Source organism: Haliotis cracherodii, unplaced genomic scaffold (genome assembly GCF_022045235.1).
Source record: "Haliotis cracherodii isolate W230 unplaced genomic scaffold, xgHalCrac1.p SCAF_4, whole genome shotgun sequence".
NCBI lineage: Eukaryota > Metazoa > Mollusca > Gastropoda > Lepetellida > Haliotidae > Haliotis > Haliotis cracherodii.
In genome coordinates this window covers 1,705,364-1,731,949 of record NW_027266297.1, presented here as the reverse complement: position 1 = coordinate 1,731,949, position 26,586 = coordinate 1,705,364, and the positions used below count along the sequence as shown (strand labels likewise).

The 26,586-nt window shown below is 39.1% G+C and overlaps 1 protein-coding gene and 1 pseudogene across 5 annotated transcripts; one reads left to right on the top strand and one right to left on the bottom strand.

Annotated features, from left to right (window-relative positions):
• Positions 1-1,597: 1,597 nt before the first annotated feature.
• Positions 1,598-24,886, top strand: LOC139478838 (uncharacterized). Of its 5 annotated transcripts, XM_071261500.1 has the most exons (13): positions 1,598-1,728; positions 10,396-10,546; positions 10,821-11,188; positions 11,702-11,933; positions 12,964-13,094; positions 13,568-13,796; positions 14,963-15,229; positions 16,052-16,270; positions 16,678-16,794; positions 19,951-20,080; positions 21,031-21,139; positions 21,555-21,669; positions 21,875-24,881. In XM_071261500.1, the coding sequence occupies exons 2-10, from the start codon at positions 10,417-10,419 to the stop codon at positions 20,019-20,021; spliced, it is 1,764 nt and encodes a 587-aa protein (XP_071117601.1). In that variant the 5' UTR covers positions 1,598-1,728; positions 10,396-10,416; the 3' UTR covers positions 20,022-20,080; positions 21,031-21,139; positions 21,555-21,669; positions 21,875-24,881. The 5 variants fall into 5 exon arrangements, with proteins under 5 accessions (XP_071117601.1, XP_071117602.1, XP_071117604.1 ...); XM_071261501.1 differs by having other exon boundaries at positions 10,400-10,546; positions 19,951-21,139; positions 21,875-24,886; XM_071261503.1 differs by lacking the exon at positions 19,951-20,080 and having other exon boundaries at positions 1,599-1,728; positions 21,031-21,185.
• Positions 24,332-26,586, bottom strand: part of LOC139478825 (receptor-type tyrosine-protein phosphatase alpha-like) — a 40,965-nt pseudogene continuing 38,710 nt past the window's right edge.

The window sequence follows — 26,586 nt, the reverse complement described above, 5'->3', positions numbered from 1 at the left end:
AGTCGTTTGAGTATAGAGATTTGTTTAAGCGTTGAGGGACAACGCCTTTCATGACAGCAGTATGTAGATTAGTTGTTTGAGTTTCCAACAGCCTGCCGATATATGGTGGTAGACCTTGCATCAGCCAACGAAATATCAACCTCAAACGTGCAAAGTTGCAATTCTTGGTCGTGTCAGAATCATCTGTTAAATCACCTTTGATACACTGGCACAAAACCACAAGTGTGTTAAAATTAAGATTTCAAATACAAATCCATGAACATAATGACACGAAATGACAATGCAAGTTTAGTTGCAAGAGTGTTGGTGCAATAATAATGGAGTAGTGTACTGTTTTCGTCATCCTTATGGGCTAGTTAGGTCCAGTTGCTCTACTGTTTTCATTGTCTGCGAAGCAACGCACATCAAAGAATTCTTTGTCACAACTATTAAAAGATGAGGTCATGAAATTTTAAACCGTCACAGTATTGACAGCTGATGTAACAAGTTTTTATCAATACATGCCTATGGGTAATATATAGAATAAACTACTCGCAAATCTGTATTATGGATTATCTGCGGTGTTAAAATGTTGACAGTTCAGAAAAGATATTTGGGTGATCTACAACTCCTGTGTGATATTCTTAAATGATTCATGGCCTCATTTCAAAATCCAACATGTACCGCCTCTAAACTTACATACTTCTTCCAACACCAATGATATTACGATTTACAACACAGATCACATGATCTCTGAACGCAGTCAAATAAAATAATGGTCAGTTGCACGATCGGAAAACAAATATGCAAACAAATATCAGAGGTGACAGAATTCTGAAACGTCCTATTTATCCTATTTATACTTGCTGGTGTAGAGAAGGCTTCCTATTAAAAAAAATCATTGATACTCTGAATTTGAAGTAATCGCTCGGATGAAAGAAACGAACATGGGACAGACAGCAACGCTGTTTTTTATATAAAATACTGACAAAATGCACTTTCATTTCAAAGCTTTCCAGTAGTTCATCCATGTAGATGCTTTTCGTAATGACTGTGTCTCATTATCATTGCCTTCACAAATAATATATATAAATATAACGGTATGCATATTAAGAAACTTCCAACTGCCTAAAGTTTCATTTTATTAAATCATGAATCTGGGAAAATATTTATATAATGTGAATCTGTTTAGATTTTCACGAAGTGTATGTTAATGCACATGATGTTGTTCATGATTGGTTCGACATAATGATCACCCTTATTCTGAACTGGAACACATAGCACTGATAAAAATGCATGTAGCATGTGTTTAAATTCAAAGGCCAATGTTGTCACCAGCTACACATTATAATCACATTTCATGTATTTCATTCAAAGCGCTTTCTAGAAGATACGTGTTCTAAAATAATAATAATAATAATACGATCTCAAAATTTGGAAATGAAATGCAACTGTGTAGAAATATGAAACTTGAAGGTTTAACTTTAACTAACGTGGATGTAACCAATTGTGACTTTACCACAAGGACTCTTATCAAGCTCACTCGATCTCGCATGCTCTATATTAGAGGCGACAAGTGGGCAATGTAAGTGTCGCCTGGCCAACACAATGAACCGCCCTTAGCGCCCGTCGTAGTTTACAGAAAGTGTTATACGTACAGTACCAGACTTTATTCTCGTCAATAATGACTGCGTAGTGGAGTGCAGTGCGGTGCAGTGTTACTCGCGGCTTGTGTCAGCCTCTCAGCAGGTGAGTATAACGGTGTGGGTACTATTTGTTTTCCCATTATACCAACATGGTGCTGAATGTTACATCGGGTAGGCTCAGGGAAATAATAGTTTCGATACAAACTCGTACTAGTCCGGACTGATGTCGATTTATAGTGCCAGTATTCTGATTCCGAAACGACCAGTCCTTGTTTTTGTCCTTTAATGCCGAGTGCCATACAGGGTACAATATTTTGGTATGACGCGGCCGACGATCGAGCCCTGGACCTTCCGCTCCCCTGTTGGGCGTTCTACTACTAGTCCGTTTGATTAAACATTACATGGCATCCATAAGCAAATTTGTATGTCATATATCCTAAGCTCGAAATCTGTTATATAAACTATCATAATCGTTTTTAAAAAAAATAGTATGTGGTTTTATCATATATTTACTATTAAATAAACTTTGAACTGATTTCAAATCATCCTACATGGAAACGCTTTACGATTTTCCTAGAATTAGAATGCTACTGAATACGGGTTTGTAATCTCATGAAAGGCGAGTTTAATCCTTTGAAAATTGATCAGTGAAATCTAGTGTTAAGTTATTATAAGGTCATCTAAAGAACATAACCTAACAAAATGTCGATTGTTCAGTGTAGGTCAAATAAACTTGGTACATGTCATCAATAGGTATGATACTTGATACATAATCATTCTTTCGAGGGGGTATTTGAGGTTGTATTGTTTTAGCGACCTTTCAGCAAAGATCAAGGTCACTGGAATATAAACTCTTATGGTACTAAACGTTAAACAAATCAAGCATATAATCAACTGAAACTTAAATGAATGTATAACGTTTGAATGTTTAACTCGCTGCTAACTTGAAAAAAATTGTGGTTCGTGGACACCATGCACATTCTGTTGTTGGTTTTAATGGACTGACTGCTTGCTGTTTAAACTGGTTGAGGACTTAAATAGCATTTTGCTCATTAAAAACTCTTGGACAATCGAAAAAGCAATCATAGCGTCGTAACACTGAACATATGATTTACCATTTTAGTAAACTGATTTATGTATGCTGTACATGCTATCTTCCTAGTTGTGGTTTCGAGACCTTTCTGTAATTGCCGTCTATCCAGATTTTCCAATGTCTTTTTGACGGCGACAAAAGGCAGTAGTCACGTTTCATGCTTCGCCTTCTTGAGGGGGACGTCGTTCACATGCGTCGCGGGGAATTAATGAAGTAAACAAATTTGGTGGTGGCAGTGTAATGATGTGGGCAGCCATCTCCTACACTGGTAGAACAGACTTGTCGCAAATTATTGGGAATTACCCCGATGCGATTCTTCGTCCACCCGTCCTTCCCACTATTTAACGAGCTCGAGCGACATGACAACATACAGCATAATAGATGTATCGGTCCTACCGGATAGTGCCGTCGTGTCGCCCGGTCGCTCTGCTGCCCCGCAACACCTTAATGTAAACTTAGCTCAAGCTGAGTTTGGTATAACACCGCAACATTGAAGCAATATCCTGGCACTGGACACAAGAACAGGAATGGGTTTCACACATTGTATCAGTGTTGCAGAACAACCTTGGCAGTTGTCTTCAAGTTTCGTCCATGTATCTCCGGACGTACAAGGTCATACCGACGTACAGCATCATTACATGGAAGTAGGTGATGCATTGTCTCTCGAGCAGCATCGCGTCGCATGGACCACTCAGCCTGGAGCATCCCCGGAAAGCAGTCAAGTGTACGCTGGAGAACCACATCATCGAACAAAGTGACATGAAGTGGAGTTCACCATGGATCCTGGCACCCAAGACTAACCACAAGGATGAACTCCTTATCCACAACCGATTCGTAGAATTGTTGAGTGCATTGACCGACATGGTCATGTTAGTGAGTAAGTTTGACATTTTGAAGGGTTATTATCAGAACACAAGTGCAAAGAACGTTTCTGGACTAGATCGGTACTTGGTTACAACATGCACCCCAGCGCCTCTGAATCAATAATGTCAACTTATATCACACGAAGTAAAAGTATTGCACAGACTTATTCATTTCAGGAAATGAACGTGTAATCCACGGTCTATAGGACAAACGTTAGAAATATACGCATGATCTGGCAACCACATTTCCACATCGCGAGAAGACCATTCAAATGACCGTGAGCATATATTACAGAGGTGTGTTGTGCTTGTCATCGTATTCGTCCACTCTCCTGCATGTATAATGTTTGTAGCTTATGCAAATATGACAAATATTTGGGTAGCCGTATAACATGATATGACAAAGTTTAGATTTATTATATTTTAATATATTGCAATAATTGTAATGTATTATGTTAAAAAATACTGTACATATGGACGACCCTTTACATTGCAAATTATCTTGTTTGCGATGAAGTGTTCGTTGACATACCTGAATCAGATTTACTTTTCTATTAAGCGAGTGAGTTAAGACTTATAGTCACACCGGCAATAGTTCAGTCATGACTGCAAAAATGAAGATATTAACATGAAATACGTTTAGATTTTCTTAACTAAGGACAGTAAAGTAACTAGACTATCACTGACATATTACCACAAGCTTGAACCAAAGGGAGATCACCATCCATGATAACAACGAGCTGGAGGTCGCCAGTAACCAAAGTGAGGCCACAATCCAAGGGATCGAGGGGACTTACCTCAACTCTGTCACCTGCACGGCTCCCCAGCAGGATTTACATCCGTGCAGCCTTCAGCGATTGTAGTCACATTTAACCATCAGTTAAAGCTAACAGCTAACGCCGCCGCACTCAGCATTATTCCAGCTATATAAATGAACGAGTCTGGACCATATAATCCTGTGATTGACGCCATGAACATCGATCTACGACAATGGGATCGATGACATGCATCAACCAAGTCAGCGAGCCAGGCCACCCGATCCCGTTAGTCACCTCTAACGACAACCATAGTCGCTTGTACCGGCACGCATGGGTTGCTGAAGACCTATTCTTCCCCGGATCGTCACGGGTTACTATTTTAGTCCGACAGGACATCAATCATAGTGCCTTACCTTGTATATTGCACTTACTTAGTGTTCTTTGTATATTCCACTTTCTTCTGCTCTTTGACAGTCTCATCATCAGAATCTATATGACCAGCTCTGTAAGTCCTGCACCTATGATTGTTAGTTCGAATCCCGGTTCGCCCCAATAATGTTTCTAGGTTTGTCAGCGCCATACCCGTGCTCGTGGGTTTCACCGAAGTGGTAAACGTTTGAGACCTGCATCACTTCGGGCTTTCCTCCAACATTAAGCTGACACGCCGTCATATAACTGGAATTATGCGAAAAGCGGCGTTAAACCCAACTCACTCACTCACTCACTGTAAGTCCTGCATTATCATGGGCGTGTTAATAGGGCATAACCCTTTTTGGGGTAGTGGATGTACAAACAATAATGGTAAAGTTATTGTAGATGTTATTTCATAGATATGTGTGTTTTAATAACGATTCAAGCACCTATTCACATCCTGCCCTCGACAGTCCCTTACTGATTCAAACATTTACAACGAGTTTGAATTGTAATGTATGTATATGATGACCTTTGTGGAAGTGAACACATGTGTTAAAAAATTTAAACCTGACAATTTCAGAAATTACCATGTCTCACACAGTTGTTTGCAGTTATATGATATTGCTGACCAAACAATGCGTAACTCCTCTGCATATGTTCGTATTTGTAAACAATGGTTTAATTTTGATTGCAAACAAGCAAGAAAGCCGAGGAAGAAAGCGGAACAATATTTCCGCCAACATCCTACCAATCATAACTTGAATAATGTTGTTGAGTACTTGCGGTACTTATCAACAAAACAAGCTGCAATCTTGGAGGAACTATGTCTCCAAAAGTAATTCACTCGCACCCTTTTCCAAGCTGTGGAATATGATTAAAAAGGCAAAACTTCTATACTCCATCCTTAGGATGGTGACAAATTACCAACTGATAAATATCACATTGCAAATAAACTTGGCAAAACTTTTGCCTAAACATATAACCGCTAAATTATGTCCCCGAACTTTAGACATATTTAAAACAACAGAAAAAGCATAAAGTTCATGTTGTTTCGTTTCATTAACTACATACCACCCTTGAGAAAACTCATGACACTGCAGCGTGTGATGATACTATCCACTATCAGTTACTGAGGTATTTGCCTGAATCGTGCCTTGAGACACATTTAGATATATACTCTTAAAAAAAAGGAACTTGACACTGACTTTCAAAATGTAATATAATGCGATTGTTTCAAAATAGGACATCATAATTGAAACACTGTTTGAAGATCAATGTACACAATGTTCAAAATATTAATCGTGTCACCTAGACAGACAGTCGTACACGATACAGTTAATGTCACAGGGGTAAAGAAAATGTCAGTATCGGTTGTGCCCACAACGTGCATCAATCACCGCTTGACACCGACGACCCATAGATGCAATCAAGTTGTCAATAACACGCTGTTGGATTTTCTGCCTTTCATGCTGAAGTGCATCAATGTTTGGGGCGGTGGATTCCTTCTGTGAACGCGTCGATCGAACTCGTCCTACAGATGCTCAATCGGGGACAAATCTGGTGACCGGGCTGGCCAAGGTAATGTCTAGATGATGTTGTGCTGTAAGAAGTCCTAACAAACACGTGCAATATGCGGTCGAGCGTTGACCTGCTGGAACTGTCCGCCATGAACGTTGACGTGGGGAAGAACGTAAGGATCAAGTCTCTGTAACGCACACCTGCCGATGCACCTGCCACATGCACGAGAGGCGTCCTACCACCGTGACGAATTCCGGCCCATACCATGACACTCCCGCCGGCAAATGGGACAACCTGCTGCACACCGTTGGGGGCGTAACGTTCACCCCTACGTCTGTAGACACGTGCGCGCCCATCAGCACGTGTAATTAGGAAACAGGACTCGTTAGTAAACAGTACATTTCTCCACCTTGCACGTGCCCATCTAACCCTCTGTTGGCACCAAGCAGACGGTCCGCCAGATGACGTGGGGTCAATACATGACGTCGAACAGGTCTTCGTGCAAAAAGTCCAGCCTACCCCAGTCTGTTGCGTACCGTTTGATCTAATATTCTGCGTACCCCAGGTATCGGTGTGGTTGTAGACGTGGCTGTGGTAGTGCGGTCTAGGAGGTCATCTTTCTGTTTGACTTATTTGGTTCTCACTCAATGTAATTATTTTAGATATTTGGCTAAAAGTGGTTTTACATTTATGTCAAGTTTCTTTTTTTGAAGAGTATATTTGCAAGTCTTTTAATGTTATGTAGAAGTGATAGAAATTAGGAAGATGGATGCCAACGTACTTATAATGAGGACCACAACGTTTCCTCCTTCATCATGGGGTTCATCATAACAGAGAGCTTGAAATCTCTTCCTTAATTCTACATTAGTTTGTTTGTATGGAAACCAACAATTGTGTCACTAATATAAGAAGTATCATTGATAATTCCTTGCGATAAGATTCCTTAGTTTAACATGCTATAGTAAATATTCAACACTGGGTATAAATTTCCTTAATTTTGAGAAAGCATGTGACGCTACCTGGAGTCCTGTTAAATGATTTTCATGTTGTTGGCCACAGAGGTCAGTTACCCCACTTCATAAAGAGACAGGTAGTTTTATGTCCGAATGGGTTCCACCCTGTCTTACCATTACAATCGGGATCAGTATTTCGCCTGTCACATGAATTAGTATGCAAATAAATAGCTTTTCAAATGTTTTAAACGATTCAATAGATAGATAATTTCGTGGATGATTTCAATATTTCTTCTTGTAAAAATATGCACACAAGAGAAAGGCAGGTACAAATCCGTCTCAATAAAACTCACAAGTGGTCCCTTGAAAACGGTTTTAAAATTTCTATATCAGAAACTAATTCTATAATTTCTGAAGAAATTATAGGCCGCATAAGGACCTGAACTATTTTTTAAATTTCACTCTGTCAAAATGGTAAAGTAGGCCAAGTTCGTGGAATTTATTTTTGATAGCCATTTAACTTTCTTACCACATATTAAATACAAAAGTAAAGACAAATGCCTGAAAGCACTGAATTTGTTGAAAGTTGTTTCTAATTCAGTGTTGGGAGGGGGATCAGACAACCATTTTGGACTAGTACAGAAACCTGATCCGATCAAACCTTGATTATGGCTGCATCGCCTAAGGCGGAGCATGGAAAATTCATTTACAAAACCTAGATACTATCCATCGTCAAGGCCCAACGTTTTGCCTTGGATCCTTAAGAACTTATCTCATTCATAGTCTGTATGTAGAAACGGATAAACCACCCCTCAATGCAACGCAGTCTAATATTAGCTTTACAGTACGTCACTATTTTTATTCCAATCAGTTAAACAGCTTTTGATTTGTATTTAATCCACTTTACATTAACAAAACATTTCTGCCGCTAAAATAAATCTTCAAAAATTAGCTCCCATGCAATATTGTCATCGCCTCTTTGGCAATTCCCGACATGGGTACAATGTGTGAAGCCCATTGATATTGCTGGAATATTGCCAAAAGCGGCGTAAAACCATATTCACTCACTCACTCACTCTTTGGCAAATGGTAAGGCCAAATGTAGACCTGACATTAGGAGAAATCAGACATGTCCTGCTTGACTGTGTTGATTTTTCCATGGAATACATAGTTCAGAGTAAAAACAGTCAAGGGCCTTTTTTATGTTAAGTCTCATTTTATTTTGTGCTTTCTAATAAAAATAGAATTATTTAATACAATTTGATGTGCCAAGTTATGTATTTCATAAATTGGTAGTATTTGATTGTAAACTGAGATTGCCCTTGATTAGGGTTGAAGTAGCATGCAATTATTGTCCTCCTAAATAAAGTATGTGAGCCCACGTCATTCAAAGAATATTTATATCTACCACCGTTTTTAATCGGAATACATTTGTAAAATTTAGAATTATGGCCCAAACCGTTAAATTTGAACTCACTCACTGATATTTAGTTCACTTCTACTATCAAATATTCAACGGTCCCTTTATGTTAGTAATATTCACCGACTTCAGCATTACAATATAGCAAGCTCTTTCTACGAAGATTATTAAGAGCGCCTTACGACTCTTTTTTCAATGTTGTTTGATCGTTATTACAAAAAGATCTCAGTTGAACTTCCAAACGTTTTATGATTTATGTGCTGTATTTTTGTTCAGAGAAACAATTGACTAGCCTTTGCATGTGTAAGTGATGGGTGGTCCAGGCGGGACAGGATATGCTCACCTGAACACCTGGTATCATCACTATTTGATGGTGATTGATCAACATATTCTCATGATATAATCGGAATGGTACAATGGACTCTGCCTTTAGAGATAACACATGATTAAGGAAAGGATTTTGTCTCTTTTATTCCAGCACTAGATAAAAGTGGAGTACACTCTACCACTCCCTCTGCATCTAGAGCCTGTGTTCACTGTTATATAGTGATAATACCGGGTTTTTTGCGAATAGGTGAGCGTATTGCCACCGATGTATAACAGGCATCAATTCTGAGGACAGAACAGAATTATATTTGCTCCCAGGACAATATACCTGGCTTACGAGGTCCAATATATGACAATACAAATTACATAATGGCGGAAAAGGGATTGCATGCGGATTAAACACGTTTCATGATTCCGATTTTTGTACACTGAAAGAGAGATTGAAAACATAACATTCAGTGCAGCTGAATAATATTTAGGCAGACATCTTACGTTCTGCGTTATGATATGGACACGCATCATCTGTAATGATATTTCCAATATCGGATAGGTGAAAACAAGTACATTTGCACTATGTTAACTTAAGGGAAAGAGAAGTGGAAAATGTTGTGGTTTTGCCAGAAATAAACTTGGCCCAAGAGCTTATCATTCTTGTTATAACCGGATTCACAGTACTGCATTAATAAAGGTGTGGTTTATTTAATCCACAATAGTCTATTTAATGCCAAAGGTGTTGTTTTAGGATGACTAAGGTTGTCTCCATTCCTATCATATAACATTCTCCATGAACTAAATGTGACATTGTACATTTCTACTGTCAAATGAGACCACTTTCTCAAGTGTCGATATTGATATGAAAACTGTAATGGTATATAAATCAGAAGTTTAAGCTTAAATTTTAAGGTCGATGTTACATTTTTCGGAAAATGCTCCTTCAATATAAAGCGAGACTCTCATTAAGTTGTCATAAAATAATGATATTTCTAATTTTTTTACTCATTTTGAACTGCTTTTAATATATTTTGCGTTTGAAGTATTAACGAAAACATTGGTGTGCACCTGTTTTATATTATAACTCCATAAAAGCAAATACATTTAGCAGACTGCTTTAGTTTTAGTAGATAAACAAACAGCAGACAACAGTGCGAAATCAGTGACATCATGAAGAGCAATAACGCAATGCAAGCCTCGGCCGTTCTGTCATTAGCCAATCAGGCAACATTTGTGCATTAGAAAGCGCGGCCCATTTTGATCGGAAAATATTTTTCTTTTGCATAATGATCATTCTCTAAAAGTAGTTCGTCATGAATCTTTATTTCACACGAGAGATGCAATATGTTTTCATTCCATTAAGATTTCGACTTCACATACATACTGCATACTTAATGGATGTTTGTTTTTCTCCCGTGACAATCCTTTGAAAGCCAGGTGAAGGAGCACGTCAAATGACGATGGCACACGTGATGGCAGTAATGCTGTTTCTCCTATTTTTCCTTTACATCCCTAAAGCAACCGATTCTCTCGTGAAAGCAAAGAACATAAAGCATACACTTTTGGTATGCAACGATGATGCAGGTACGAGCACTTATCTAAAGCCACTGTATTGTAAATTTTGTATCATCAGCATTGACTTGGACAAGCCATTTGATATTGCACAATAATATGTCTATTGATAATGTTATCCTTGGCAGTTGGCCTTTGCAATTGTAACATGTCGTGCATCAGTGCGTAATAATTCAAACAATATTTTTTTTACCATGATATACAAATCATTGTATTCTTAATTGTCCCAAAGACTTCGAGTTATGTGGTTTCAATGTATATACTGTCCAGTATTTTCTCCTTCCAGCTCCCCCTTACAACGTAACGGTGCTAATGTGCCATGGCAATACTGTCCTTCTGGAGTGGCAGTTTGACAGGCATCAGGACAACCTCCCCCCACAACTAAGTTTCATTGTTGAATACAATACATCGTACAACCCTAACGAATGGGTCGTTGCTGCAAGGCTGTCCGCTGATGATCGACGGGCAAAGATAACTGTTCCAATGTGGGCAACGTTCACTTTCCGTGTAAAAGCCGTCAATGAAATGGCTGTTGGGAAAGCAAGTGCCATAAGCCACACAAAATGCAAGACTCCGCCAGGACGTCCGGATCGACATCCACGTAACGTCAGGACGATAGGCGACAAGATGGACTATTTAGTTGTTGAATGGGAGGTGAGGCAAAACTGTCTGCTGAACTATTTGAAATTTAGAAGGTACAATCGTAATCGTCGCACGTGCCTGGCATCACTGATGACATGTTTTTGTCCAGATATGGGGGCATGTCAAGCTTTTTTACTCGCCACACACCTACCCTTCCTACATCAGGATTCCGGGTTGGAATAGGTCTCCTGATAGACTGCGTGTTATCGTATCCGATGGGGTTGATTGTTGCTTATTATATCTGGTTTGTCAGGTCAAGGCTTCATTATTGACAAGCCACCGTTTTAAATCTAGACTTGTCAATTGTGACCGTAACAACAAATAAAGCAAACACTCGGTTTAGTAGATCACAACCGTATCTACACAGGGACAGAGAAACAGCTGAGCCCCTCTATGCCAAGTTCTTTTTGCTTTTACTGTTGATGTATCCTTTTGAATGAAGATTATTTATTTTGTTATCAAAAATTAAACAGAAGATATTACTGGGTATTAGTAAAACAAAGTCGTCTTTGGTTCTGTTTGCAGCCCATGCCTCGAATTGAGCTCAATGCTCCAGGTTTCTTCTATAATATCAATGTGCGGAAGAAGGACGGGAGCTTCAGGAAGAACGTCTTGGTGTATAACTACACCATGGGAAGGGTTGAGATTCCTGTCAATGAGGCGTATCAGCCCTATGTAATAACAGTTGGTGCTGAGAACCAGTTAGGCAGGGCAATCGAGGGAGTCAAACAAATCTTGGGTTATTCCGGCGAGGCATGTAGGTATTCTGGATAAAGGTACGACTGTACAGATTTAAGCTGCAGTAAACAATAGTTAGTCAGCAAGAAAACCTTTTCCATAACCATGACAAATGTCAATTACGAGAGTTTACGAACCACCTTCAACTATTGATGATAATAGGTGACGGGGAAACATTCGAAGGTAAGTCAAGTATTTACCTGAAAATACACGGGAAGATATGGTACAAGTCAAAATAGGGAGTTACATCAGACATGATTTTGGTTATTGATGCGTCCTCCAGGGGCGGTCGGGTAGCTAAGTGTTCACGCCGAGGACCCGGGTTCGATTCACGTCATGGGTACAATGTGTGAAGCCCTTTTCTGGTGTCTCCCGCCGTGATATTGCTGGAATATTGCTAAAAGCGGCGTATAACCATACTCACTCACTGAGCCTCCTCCACATGTCTATCGTAATACTTTTTGAAAGGTTAACTAAGGCCTTGACTGCTGTAACTGAGTAGTCAAGTTCTATGGTTAAAACCATAAACAGACTATGTCAGGGCATGACGTCACACAAGACGTCACACAATCTACTATATGACTCATTGTAAATAATTAGATTAGAGTTACAATAGAGTTCCGAATGGCATCCTATATTTTGGGGGTTGTACCCACCTGGACTTTCCTAAGGGTACATGTAATGGGTCAAACAATCTTCAAAAAGTGTTACATTTGGAAACATGGAAACATACAACATGTCTAGTGGGAATCTGTGGTTAGAACAGGCCCCTATATCAAACTATGCTGATCTCTATGGGAGATCAGGCTGGAGATCCCCGGGGAGAAAAGCCCACAAGTGCACCATGAGACGACTCGAACTGCAATCAGTTGGTCACAATAAGCAATGTGTGAATCCCGACGGCGTGCATCGTCCTCATTGTATCAACAAATGGATGGCACGGTCCAGACTCGATTACTTACAGGCAACAATTAGAAACTTTAACATTGTTTAATTCAGCGTTATAAAACAAACGAATGAACCTTTAACATGGTGTTTATACGTTTCAGACCCACGGGATTTCCCTGAAAATTTGGAGTTGGACCCTGACAAGAATTTGACTCCAACCAGCGCACCTTTACGTTGGGACCCGGTTGACACAAGCCCAGAGGCTGTGAGAGGAGAGTTCAGGGGGTACAAGGTGTATCTTTGTGTTTATACACGCAAAGTAATAGGGAGGGGCGAATGACTTGAAACACTTGGTTATTTCTGATTATTGGGTAACACATTAGCCTCTGACATTACGAATCAGAATATGGAACAGGGTATATCATTGTAAAGATACTTTAGGACTTTGAAATGTTATCTGACTTATTAGATAGGCAAGCTTTAATGTCACAACGCTATGCAGATCCATGCACCGGACTGTACCCAGTTACATTTGACAAAGTTTTGTGGTAGCCTCGATGTTTGTATAGTTGAGTCACATCATGAAGTGAATGTTGTTTTCAAGTCTTGCTGATTTAATATTCTTGCCCCTCAGAAAACCCCAGGGAGAAGATCGCATCAAATATCATACAATTCACACTTTAAACACCTGTGAAATATTCATAGCGCAGGTTCAACTTAATTATTTTAAAGTGGTCAGTTTTATAAATGCTACATTGATGACAGGTTCATTACCGGTGGATAGACGAGACGGACGCCGTTAGCGTACACGAGATATTTATCCCTGACACGTCAGATGCCGACATGACAAAGAAAGGGAGACAATCAGACAAGATAAGGACTGAGTTGCACAATCTACCTTCTTCAACTGAGATCGAGGCTTATGTTGAGGTTGCCAACAACTACTACAGTTCTGAGCAGAGCAGAGGGATCAAGTTCTTAACACAGGAGGGAGGTATGCAGTTTGTAATGAACATATCGGTTCGTTTGTTGTAAAGGCGAAAAGCAATATTCTAGCTGTATGACGTCGGTCTGTATCAGATGAAGTTTGGCTGAACCAGACAACCAAGCGAATAAAGTCATGAGCACTGTTCTATGCAACTGGGATACGATAACATGCATCAACCAGGTCGGCGAGCCCATTAGTGGCCTGTCACAACAAGCAGACCAATTCTAACCCGCAGCGAGTTATTGTAGTTGGTTCAAATCAATTGCAAATGTATTGAATCAAATCCAAACAAAAAATAGAAACATAATTATATCGTATGTAAACGTGTGTTTGTAGTATCATGTTCGAACTCAGTGTAAACAAAACTGCTCACTTAATATGAAACTATAACGTGACAGACATTCCAGACTTATTTGTCAAAGCAAATCAGGAACATATCCCTCCTTTGAGCCTTTCAATAGAATACCTCAGTTTGAGTGAAAATATGACAACGCCCACAACACAACGCTCACAAGTGATGCTGCTGCTCGTATTCTTGTAATAAAGTCAGATCATTTGCTTTGCTGCTTTTACCACTTTTGTCAGTTGATTGAACATCGTTTTGCTATATCGAGTTAACACTTCATTTCCTGTTATGGTTAGCAATCAGTAATTATTCAATTAATGCTGTAATCAAAAGAGAGTGTACGAGTGAGTGAATTGAGATTAGTGATTAGGGCGACGCTTACTGATTTTGTGATTATGAGCATCCATGGTGCTGACAAGCCAAGGTTAAAACTTGGATGAAAACTCACGATCTCCGGATCCTAACACAGCCACTGATCACCTGCTCGGTTGACGGTATGGATACTTTAGGTTGACCTCGAATAGCCTGGGATCGATACATTAGGTGATCAAAAACCTGAATCTGATTATTGCACGTTCATATATATATTTATATGTTTCATTAATTAATACTGACATTGTAGTTGAGTAAATGGGCCTACCAATGCTCTTACCAAGTCCAAGTTGCCGAGGGAGATGAGGAATGACGAATGCATTTGGTCTATTTAGGTTATTAGAAACTATTACACTACATGCTAAAGGAGGATATTAAAATGCAGTTTGAACCAGGCTAACTAGAACAAACAAACAATCGGAATATGCTTACGACATTGTGAATTTCCATTCAGACAATCTGGATTTATGGGAACTTAAATATTCGAGTGCTGATGTCGACAACACTCCGCTGTACACCAAGAACAACACCCGGGTACAGCTGACGTGTGCAGGTACTTTCCCAAACCCTGTTGGCGACGTCACGGGGGAATGGAGAATGTTGGGCAGCAGATTCCTAATCCCGCCATCACATTCACGACTTGTAACCAGCCTCATCAGCTCACCGGCACATCACTACAACGGCACTCTCACACTTGCTAACGTATTGGTCAGAGATTCAGGTAACTCTTGTCTAACTCACAACTTAATGACGCCCAAAATGGCATCTTGAATCTCGTGTTTGTGCACATGAATTCGGAAATAGCTTCTCTACAACATGCATATATTCAACAAATTAACGGCAATCATGTTGAAATGATATTTGTTGTTTTATCGTGTAATAAATCTGATTCCTTGTTAATGTATATGTAATATTGAGAGAGTAGGTCTTACAAGTATTCTGATATTTATGCTAAAGAATAATTTGTGATCGTACACTCTTTGTGGTCTTATTGTCTCAAATTGGATCTGTGTTGCCAATATTCCAAAAAATATCAGGTGAGCAACAGGGCCTCTGGGCAGTATTGATTTGGACTTCTTATCGTCATCCTACTGATGAGGTCACCAGAATCACATTGTTCCTGAAGCCGTGTCAAGCGTGTCGCTGATCACAATCTTTGGTTTGTCATTATCCGACTCATGTCCCGTGTGTGGAACCGGGTTGGAATTGGTCCTCACAGAAACCCAATCTTGTCGTAAGAGTTGACTAGCGGGATCGTGTGGGTAGACTCGGTGGCTTTTTTGACGTATGTCACAGTAACCTTGATGCGTGGATGGGATGCTCATGATGTCAGTCACAGGATTGACTAGTCCAGATTCGAAAAAAATCAGACCGACATGATATAACTGCGTCCTTAAACAAACAAATCTGACTCATGCTTAAATATCTTCAGTTTAATGATACAGAGCTGCTTAAGTTAGGGATTTCCTTCTCATGAAAGTGACATGTCCTGATCTAACTGAAATACTGTTAAACTCAGCCAAGTGTGTCCTGTACATTTCAGGAAACTTTACGTTTAGTCTCAGGGACGAGTCGGGCCGTGATGTTGGTTGCAGTGGACCGGTGCAAGTGTATGGCCCCCCTCTCGTGACACTTCTCCCCCTGAAGAACGTCTTCATAAAGCCTTGGGAAACGGTACTGCTTTCCTGTAACGTGACTCAGTCATCAACCAACGACACTGTTATTACGTGGTTCAGGAACGGCATAGAAGTTCATGGAGAATGTAAGTTCAGCTTAAGGATATTTTTGGTTTCATGTCATGATGGAATCAAAGTAATAAATCATGTTGCCATGAAGAAAAAAACATAATGGCTTAGGTGATCAGATTTTGGAAACAAAACAAAATTATCTTCAGGTTTGACACGAGAAATATATCGCTCATCGGAGATACTGTATTGTTTCCTGGTTTCCTTAGTTCAGGGGTATTGTAGATTTCTCAAACCAAATTTCGACCACCATCCCCATCCCCACTTCTACCCCCATCCAAGATTATGACGACCTTAAATAGGCTGCCGATGCTAATGCCAGTAGTGTTCTCATTTTTATATCAGTAGTATTGTTTGCAGGATGTTAGTTCCTGGTGTTAATATGACACCGATGTATTCATAAAATTATCTGCGTTTTTTTCAGCTACACAGCTCATGGATTGTGCCACTTCTGGCATCAACGCCACATATTCGTGTTTAGGCGAAAATACATTTGGCAAAGGCAGGAAGAGTGATGAAAGAACTGTATATCGAGTACAAGGTAAGATGTTGACGTGTATGAGTGTGCGTATATATATACTTAACTGCAAAAGAAACCTCACCCCAAGTAACATTGCATGAAAAGTTGCCATTTAGTTATCTGGGTAAATTTTGTCAAAGTTTCTAAAAATTAACATTACCTTGTCCGGACAAATGAAATTTGATGATAAAAAAACAAAGAAAATGACAACAAAACCGATCGGCCAAACGCATCATGGCAAAGGCCATGGTAACCCGATGGACATGCGTTCCTCCAATCCTTTCCTTATATCGGATAACATTCATCCGTTATTGAATTGTTACCACGTGCCAAAATTGACAAGAAATCAGCGACACCAAGCCCTTGGACGATTGCAAGCTGGACAAACGCGCGGCAGGTAGCCAATGCATGTCAAGTCCACGTAAGGACCATATACAGGCTCCGGCAACGGTACCAGGCCCCCCAACACCACAGATGACCGACCGCGTAGTGGAAGACCAAGGGTCACCACGCGACGTCAGGATCGTCAGATTGTGCAACAGCCTCTTCAAGATCGCTTTGTTACTGCTGCGGAAACTGCTCGACAGACCATGGGGACACACCAGCGACGGCCTTCAGTGGGCAACACGGCATCAGCATTGGCGCCTCCAACAGTGGAGAAGAGTCCTCTTCTCAGACGAGAGCCGTTTCTGTATCTCAACAGCAGATGGCAAAGAGAGAGAGAGAGTGTGTGTCTGGCGACGCCATGGGAAACGTTATTCGGATGTTAGTGTTGTTGAGAGAGACTCGTAGGCTGGTTCAAACATCGTGGCGTGGCGTGGAATTGGTCTTGCACAGAGGGTCGGCCCTGTGGTCTTCCAGATCATTGGTCCAGGGAAAGGCTATGGCGTCACAGCAGCTCGGTACATTGATCAAGCCTTGAGACCACACGCCATGCCCGAAATTAAGTTTACATTTATCGTAATAACACCTTCACTTTCACAATCTTACGTTTTGTCAGTTGTATATATTTTACATATTCGTTGGTAATAATATTATCGTCAAAGGACGTGGTATCGCAAGAGTAATTAAACTTATGAACCATTGTCATGCAATTTGTTAAATTTTGACACGACCGAGTACATAAATCTGATCACTCCTGAGTTAAATAGGCTAAGTTTGGGTGCGTTACTCGGTGATCTCAAATGCATTAGTACATCTTCAAAAACAATGACCTCATGTCAAAGACTTGCCAATGTTCAAATATTAGAAGAAGGTAAATTCCTGAAAGCCTGTAAAATATGTTTTAACCTTTTGACACATATCAAGAATAGCTCATTTAGTTTTATCAGCCCAATCCTTGCAACTGTTTAAACCAGGACTTCTCACACTGATCGTTTCACTGATTTTGTATGCACATCTTGCTGGTCATGTTGGACCCTATGAGCCGGTTATTATGAGCCGTGTAATGTTTTTCCCCTTGTTGAAAAAGTCGTAACAAGCATGAAAGGTGATAAACTGCTTGAGCCGTCTACTATTGGTCTTCGTCATATGCACACTGAACAGTGTGCATTTAGAACATTTCGTTAATACCTCGCTAGAGATGTTTCATTCCTGAAAAGTAGGAAAACAAATATTGTTTAATGAAGACGTTCTGAATCATGAGCTCTCACTGCAGTACATACACCTTAATAACTTGTGGACGCTAACACGTATGCAGGTAAATATCCGAATATCGGAGAGCTAAATGACTGGGTCATTCAAGTTACTGCCAATTTCATCTGGTATTTTCTATATATTTTGGTTATTAAATAAAGCCTTCATTTCAGTTAGGTTTCGCTACTGGTTTAACGCGAAACTCACAAAACACAATCCCAAACACATTCATTCGTATATACCAGTATTCATTTATTCACAGACTGACGTCCATAAACAGATTTAGTGAAATAAAATTATAGAGATTCAAACAATCCGAGAGCGATTTCACGCTGCCTCGATCACTGTTGCAGGGTGTACCTGTATGTGGGAGTACAGCCCGAACACGACTAATGTTTTGGGTTGTTTAGTTCCTCTTCACATCTTTCAAATGCCAAAACCATTTTGTAATAGACGTTGGTAACAGGAACTACAAAACCCATACGAACTTCATCAGAAATATATTGCAAGAGCAGAGTTGATTGTACAATTCCAACTGTATCATGAACATGTGTTTCTGGGCCACTACCAAACAGTGGTGATACAAGTGTGGTAGAGAGTAGTTCTGCATATATTTACATGTTTTATTATTTAACTGTTTTACTTAAGAATGTTGTAAATAATCTTATTTGTATATTTCAGATTCTACAGTAACTAACAGATATTTATTTATTATTTCAGATTCATAAAGCAATTATGCATCAACTACAATTATATTTTTTCATTTCATGCTGCATAAGATATTAAGGTAGTTGTAAGCCAAGTATCATATTTACTCTACTCTGTTTTTTGGGGGCGTATTTTCATTGGGTCTGTCCACCTCAATGTTGGGTAGGCAGGTATTCTTTGGTGATGAAACACCAAGTATTTTTCCCCAGGAATGCCCATGCCCCACTCATAAAATCATCTGTTTTCACCTCTGCACTTTTCAATGACACTTTACACTGTCATGGGAAAGAGGAAGATCACTAATTTAAAGGTTAGTAGTTATGCAGGTATAATATATAAAACACTCAATGTATAAACATGAATATATCTCATTAATTAAATTCAAACAGAGATACAGAGTATTATCACCAACGTACGCTTTTGATTGGAAGGATCTGGTATAATTTATGACGCATTGTACCATGCTTAATATGTGATGGACAATGTGTCATCATGTTTTAGCACAAACAAAATATCAAAGATTGTGCATAGACAGTATTATTGGTCGGTTTCCGATGTGCAGAATATATGACAGAGACGTCAACAGTACCATACAGCATACGTAATGGGAATATGTTCTCACAATGGGTAATCACAATAACATTTTTTGGTAACACATACACATGCACACACACGTACACACAAGCACCAATACACACACATTCACACACACCTTTGCACACTTACACAAGCACACACATATTTACAGAACAGGATTTAACTGAATTGTTTCCCGTTCTTTTCTTAATTCCGATTTGTCAGTCTCATTCTTATTTCTTTGCTTGGCTGATCCAGAGATCGAGCCACAATGCCAGTCTCCTTGCTCTCAAGTTCCTCGGGCTTCATGCTCTTTAAGAGAGTTCTGACAACAGCAGAGATGTGTACGACGAGAAGGCCATCCTCCATCAACTCCTCTATAACACTAGTCCGTGGTATCGTCTACTTGTAGCAACTAAGTATTCAGTCAAAATTACAGACAAATGGTGAATTATTGAAGACACTCATACAAGTCAAGAAAAATGTGCCTTTATCATTTTTGGGGAAAATGAATATGTAATGGTATTTCAAGTCCATATCAAATCTACTACACAAACATGAAGGTAGAGGTTGCCTACAGTGCCCGTATGTAGAATGTGTTCTTACAAGTCTATGTGTTTCTTCCATTTAGGCTGTTACTCTTTAGCAGTGGGTAAAGTCAGCGTCAATGATGAATCATTTTGTAAAGGTCACGTCGTCCAAATTACAAACATTGATAAAACATTAACGTTAACACGAATATGTGCAAAGTGGAGAACACGGTGTATGTTTTGTGTCAATGATCAAGTCAAATCGACTATAAATACGGTGTCTGCTCAAACAACAGAAACATCCGGGATTGATGTCAGACTTTTTAGCATTTTGATAATGTCAATGAGTTAAAGCTAAAACAATCATTGCGATTGCGCACACATAGCAATGGTACTTGTTTATAAAACAAATCAACACTTTGCCTCAAGATTTTAAAAGTGTCTTTACTATTTCTAGAATGTTCAAAAACACATAGTTTTCAAACTTAGATGATAACATTTAGGAGTCCCTTTAATTAATAGCTCGAAAATAAATGTCAATAATTTCTACCGATCTATAGTGTACATTTTCATAAATGAACCCGATAATCACACATGGTTATCTGCGCATCTCTGACGAGTAGTGTATATTTCTCGTTCAATACTTTTCAGGAATATATTGAGTCCATCGGTAATGTAATGGATTCCAAAACGGCAGACTCGTGACAATATTTTACCTCAACAGCTTTATGATTGTGTGTACGTTAATATTAGCTAGTGCCTGACACCTTAGCCGAAGTATCTTTGCACCATTGTCTTTCTCTTTTAGAACCATACGCTTCCCACTGCGGTGCTTGACTTGGCGGACAGAGTGACTCAAATGTTTTCAGAGAGTTTGGATGAACGGGAGATGAAGACTGTAGAGTCTCCGAACATTCGTAAACCAAAAACAAAGTTTTCAGCATGTCCTATAGATTCGCTAGTGTACGAGAACATTCTTGTTGCTCTCATTTTGGTCATTTCTAGCTTCACTCAAAAGTGTGGAAAGTAATTAAACTTTGAACCTTTTCATTTCAAATGAGTACGCGACTCTCTGTACAGATCTACGAGAGAGATGTGAGAGAGACGAGAGATAAATTTCAATCGAATTAATCTGTTAAATGATCTGAGCTAAATGAAAAGACAATGGTTTGGTCATACCATTCATTATAAAAATAGTATTGCTCCTCTCACTATTGTTGAACTATAAGCCCTATTAAAAGTAAATGCCCTTGTATATGAAGGTGACACCCGGTGATATGACTTAATGTAACTCTGAAAAATAAATTTCAATAGTTAAATTTCTTCCAATAGGTTGGTAAAATTGACCCCAAGGACAAAAAGGACATCGTGTTTACGGAGGGTCTAGTCCATGAATCGCAGGAGAAGTACAGTATGCTACAGCTTGACAGTAAAAGTGGAACACTTGGTAGGTATATTAAACAATTACCGTGAACTTAAGGCGACCAGTGTAGTAATCATTAGCATTGTTTCCATGAAATATGTGACCATTTGAAAGTGATCGTCCACGTTTGAAATATAATTAAATTGACCACATGGTTCTACAAACATCAAAGAATGATTCAAAACCCGGTTTCCATGGTGGTTTGAATACTTCTGTTTTTCTGTTGTAGTGAGCAAAGACATTCTGGCTTTCAACATATATCCTTCACCAAGAGGACGACTTGACCCGCCACTCACGCTGATGTTATCCATTGGAATGTGCGAATGTTCTTACATTAAACATTCACTACTACTAGTTTACATTGCGTCATGCTTCGACATCTGTAAAGAGCAAACGTCATTTTATCACCTTTTTCCACACATTGGTCTAAAGTGAGCCAAAGGTGGAATGCTTGTTTGAAGTAATTAAAAAAGTAACCACACTGACCGATCTCCCATCTGTGATCCAGAAGACTGTGTGTCGTCTTACTCAGATATGACGGCCGACCAATCACGTGTCATCAGTTGTTGCATGACATGTGATCTTAGAGACAATCACATTCTAGAAATCAGCGGAACTAGGAGATCCACTTTGTGTACATCTCAAACTTTCAGAGACGTGCGTACATTTTATGACATTAACCTCTCCAGAAAAAAAACTTTTATTATCTATATGTCTGTTTTCCAACATTGGTGTATTTGAGCATTTATCAGCAACATAATGTGGTGAAAATCTCTTCAACACATAACTATAACTATATTTCTATAACTATGAAGCACAAAAACATGTCAAGAACATAAATAAAAATGTTAAAGTTTGCTGCAGTTTAACACACTGTTTTGGAATTCTTAATGAATTTTTAGAAACTTTGATGCTCTTGATAAAATGTTTCGGGTACTTTAACCAAGAAAACGTAAACGCCTAATGTATTCGTAGGATTTGATGATGAGCGAGGTCCTGCAAATATAGACGTGATGTCTCCTGTAAATAGAGATGATTGGCTGAGAGTGTTTAAAGCTTGAATATTGCTGAGTGTGGCGTTAAACAACAAACAAACAAACAAAACGTATCGATCATACACATACCATACATATATCATACATTTATCACACATCGTATTTGTACCCCTAAAAGTTGATATTTACGGTACGGAAACACACGAGGATAATAATCCCTTCAGCATATAGTGTCATTTGGAATATAATCGATGTTTCAGACGTTAATACGCCCAATGAAGTAAATTTTAGAAATTGTGTATTCACATCATGTTTGAGTGTACCACCCCATACATATATCATTATAGTTACCAAATGACTTGCTGACATGCACAGATTGAAAAATCGCTATCTAAATTATTGGGGATGTTAGTCATTAGTTTATTGAGAAAGCAGACATTAGATCGATATATGGAGATTAGAACCAGTACTTCCTCCATATCTATTTGATCATGATAACAAATTTTATGTTTCCTCGAACACCACAGGGAACAAAGATCTGAAAAGATAGATTTCTGTCGGCAACAACAATATTTGTTGATATCGGAGATAGAGAGCCCATTGTCCTGTAAAGCAACTTTCTAGCCTATGTCTAGACATATTCAGTATATGGCCTGTGTGACACTGTTGTTCATTTCACTATTCGATAGTAAACAAATGCTATTACCCCGTGAAGATCCCGCCTCGAATTGGTCTTCATCAAACCATGCTTGTCGTGTGAGGTGACTAACGGGATAGGGTGTTCAGGCCCATTGACTTGGTTGATGCATATCATCGTATCCCAGTTGCGTAGATCAATGCTCATGTCAACCAATGAATTGTCTGGTCCACACTTCATTTTTTAAAAACGTCCGCCGTCGGTATCGTTAAATCCGTCAGTATGTTCAGACTGATCTTGCCATTTATTTATTCGCGTGTCCACATTGACAGACAGCCAATTGACTAGTCTGATCACCCGTGAAGATTCCGGGGTAGATTAGGTCTTCAGCAACCCATACTTGCCGTAAAAGACGACTATGCTTGTCGTAAAAGGCGACTAACGGGATCGGGTGGTCAGGCTCGCTGACTTGGTTGATATATGTGGATCGATGCTCATGATGTCAATCACTGGATTGTCTGGTCCAGACTCGATTATTATACAGACCGCCGTCATATAGCTGGACTATTGCTAAGTGCGGCGTAAAACAACAAAGAAACAAACAAAACAAAAAGAAACAAACAAAACAAAAAGACTAGTCTCATCAGAATCGTATCGGTGCAAATTGTCATTTAAAACAATCATACTGACCGGTGTCGTGGGTGAGGGTCAAGGAACGGGAGTCTTTTCACGGGGTAAGATGCATACCGCTTTGTTCTGTGATGTGAATCACGGTTTGTATGATTTGTATTGAAGGCCGAGTTGTCTTCATGATATGGACCATGATTACTAAATTAATAGTACTTTGAGGGCGTAGGATGTTATTGTAGTCTTGTATTCATGCAGTCACTCGTGTATGTAATGTCTTTCAGCGCATTCTACAATGCACGCCAGATAAGATCAAAATCAAAACATTTGATCGTATGTTTCATACTTTGTATGCATCAGTTCACACTGTTTGAGTGTCCTTTAGCTGCAACAGCAACATATGTCATTATACTTTGTTGTTGTGAAATTGAACTTGTCTTCTTAGGTAAGGTCCCATCAATATTACAATAGCATAATAAAATATATATTTTATTCATTATTTGATACTTTATACATTTAATACTACGATACAAATGAAGCTCTTTTAATACAATGTAATTTCATGTACAGATGTTCGTTACCGTAATCCAATCTTTGCCCACCTCATTATAGTAATATAACCATGGTTCCAAAGGCAAACAATAGAACACCTGTTGTATGCCTTAAGTCCTACAAGAGGTTGACATATCAAAATAACAACAGAGTATCTTTTCACGACTGTGGTATGTCAATGTTACAATAGTAAAGTCACCATCATGTTCATATCACTTTGTGGAATGGGTCCAGATCTTGTACATGTATGTTTAAATTGACTGATATTTGATATGCGGATACGTATAAATATCCTTTTTGGGTAAATACGCATTGTATTTAGCGATCCTTGGCTCCGGACATAATAGTATTTCTTCCAACAACTGGATATTTACCATCCTAAAACACATAACCTCGATCTCTCTTCCGTATAATCGATTATCAGTAAATATAAACATGTATGTACATGATATGTATCCAATTTTATACAATACAAATCTTTTCAATAAAAAAGCTTATTCTACGAAAAATTGGAATATCAGATTTGGTATTAAGTGCACGGTCGCTGGGACGACTGGCGACGCTACCAGTTATGTTCGAGTAGAGTTTCTTTCATTCTTAACAAATTGAAAACATCCATTAATAATTGTAAAAACAAAATCTTGGGATGAGATTGTATAACTTCAAGTATTTTTTTTCAAAATTACCACATATGATTACGCCACATGACTCTTATGTTCTATGACAGTTTTTAATTAAGCCTGCATGGTAGATGTCAGAGGTATTGTTAGTAGTAGTTGGCAAAGACTAGCATTTTTGCGGGACTCGGCAGTACATATATCTGAAGACATATGCTTATCAAGTTTGGGAACCCAGTATAAAGCTGGAATTGATATATAATCACGTATCAGACTAATCCCATCAGTACGTTATGTATGTACGCTGTAAGTATGAAGCATTGTTTCAGTTATGCTACAGCTTCAGCTTAATGTTAGAGAGGTCCGAAGTCATGAAAGTTTGTGGCGTTTTATGACGACCAAGGGTGTGCACGTGGTGCTGACAATTCGAGCGATTCTAGGATTCAAACTCATGACTACATGATCCAGACATTCCTATTGAACACAATTCTGCATAACTAATTGCAGCGCCTCCACGACCGGCACACAGGGAATCCCAAAATCCTTTATCCTCATCTGGCTGGCAAAAGAGGCATCGGTTTAAAGTAAATCGTACATAGAAAATGCAAAAGTGGCTAGTTCTGGAAGCAGTAGATTATTAGCGACTTGCTTGTGGTTCGCGAATGTGCGTCAAATCTAGGTCCCGATGAGGTAAATCATATAATAATGTTATGTGGTGAGATTGGCAAGTTATTTCGTGTGAACGTTAATGTGAAAAAGCAACAAAACATTGTAGAATCCTTAAAAACTCTGATCAGCGCAAATTGAACGTTATATCATTACCATCGGAGGCCTTCTTTGTTCTAGAGTTCAACCACAAGTGTAACATACTAATAGTCTGGCATGTCATTGCAGCTGTTATGTAGCAGTGGCCCTGGACAAACAGAAATCATATCAGAACTATTATGTAACAGAACTTCCCTCAGTTGTAGAACGTATGCACAATTTGATGCATGATATATGGGCATGTCTTTGTAGAAGGTATCTGGATTAAGATATATTTTTGCTCCAATTAGTGAATAAATTCAAAAAAACGTTCCGACACCTGTGCTATCAAGCAACACAAACAGTGAATACATCTACACACCAGCAAAGCCTTGTTGGTAAGCTCGAGACACAATATTAGCATCACACACAGTAAACACATCTACACAAGCGGCGGAGCCGTGTTGGTTAGCTCCTAATATGAAATTCATCACAACATCATTTCATCAATCGAGAATTGATTGATATTTTATATTGAAATTCTGATTGAATGATTATATCCATAACGGCATTGGTTAAGAAGTAAACGTATACCACACAAATAGTATTTTAAGATCAATAACTGTGAGAATCAAGATGCGTTTTTGAGATGGATGTCCCTTGCAGCATCGATACAGCACACAGGGTTGGTCGGGTATCACATGTTGGCGTAAATGTTCTGCGATTCCAGGTACGCTGTGGCAACGTCGTAACACAGGGCAATGTCATC

Bases quoted from the DNA above. Each gene is read 5' to 3' on its own strand.
- LOC139478838 (XM_071261501.1), top strand. From the start codon at position 10,417: ATGACGATGGCACACGTGATGGCAGTAATGCTGTTTCTCCTATTTTTC. The intron at 11,189-11,701 runs GTGAGGCAAAAC...TTCTGTTTGCAG, and splicing joins ATTTAGTTGTTGAATGGGAG to CCCATGCCTCGAATTGAGCT. The intron at 16,795-19,950 runs GTAAGATGTTGA...TGGCTGATCCAG, and splicing joins AACTGTATATCGAGTACAAG to AGATCGAGCCACAATGCCAG.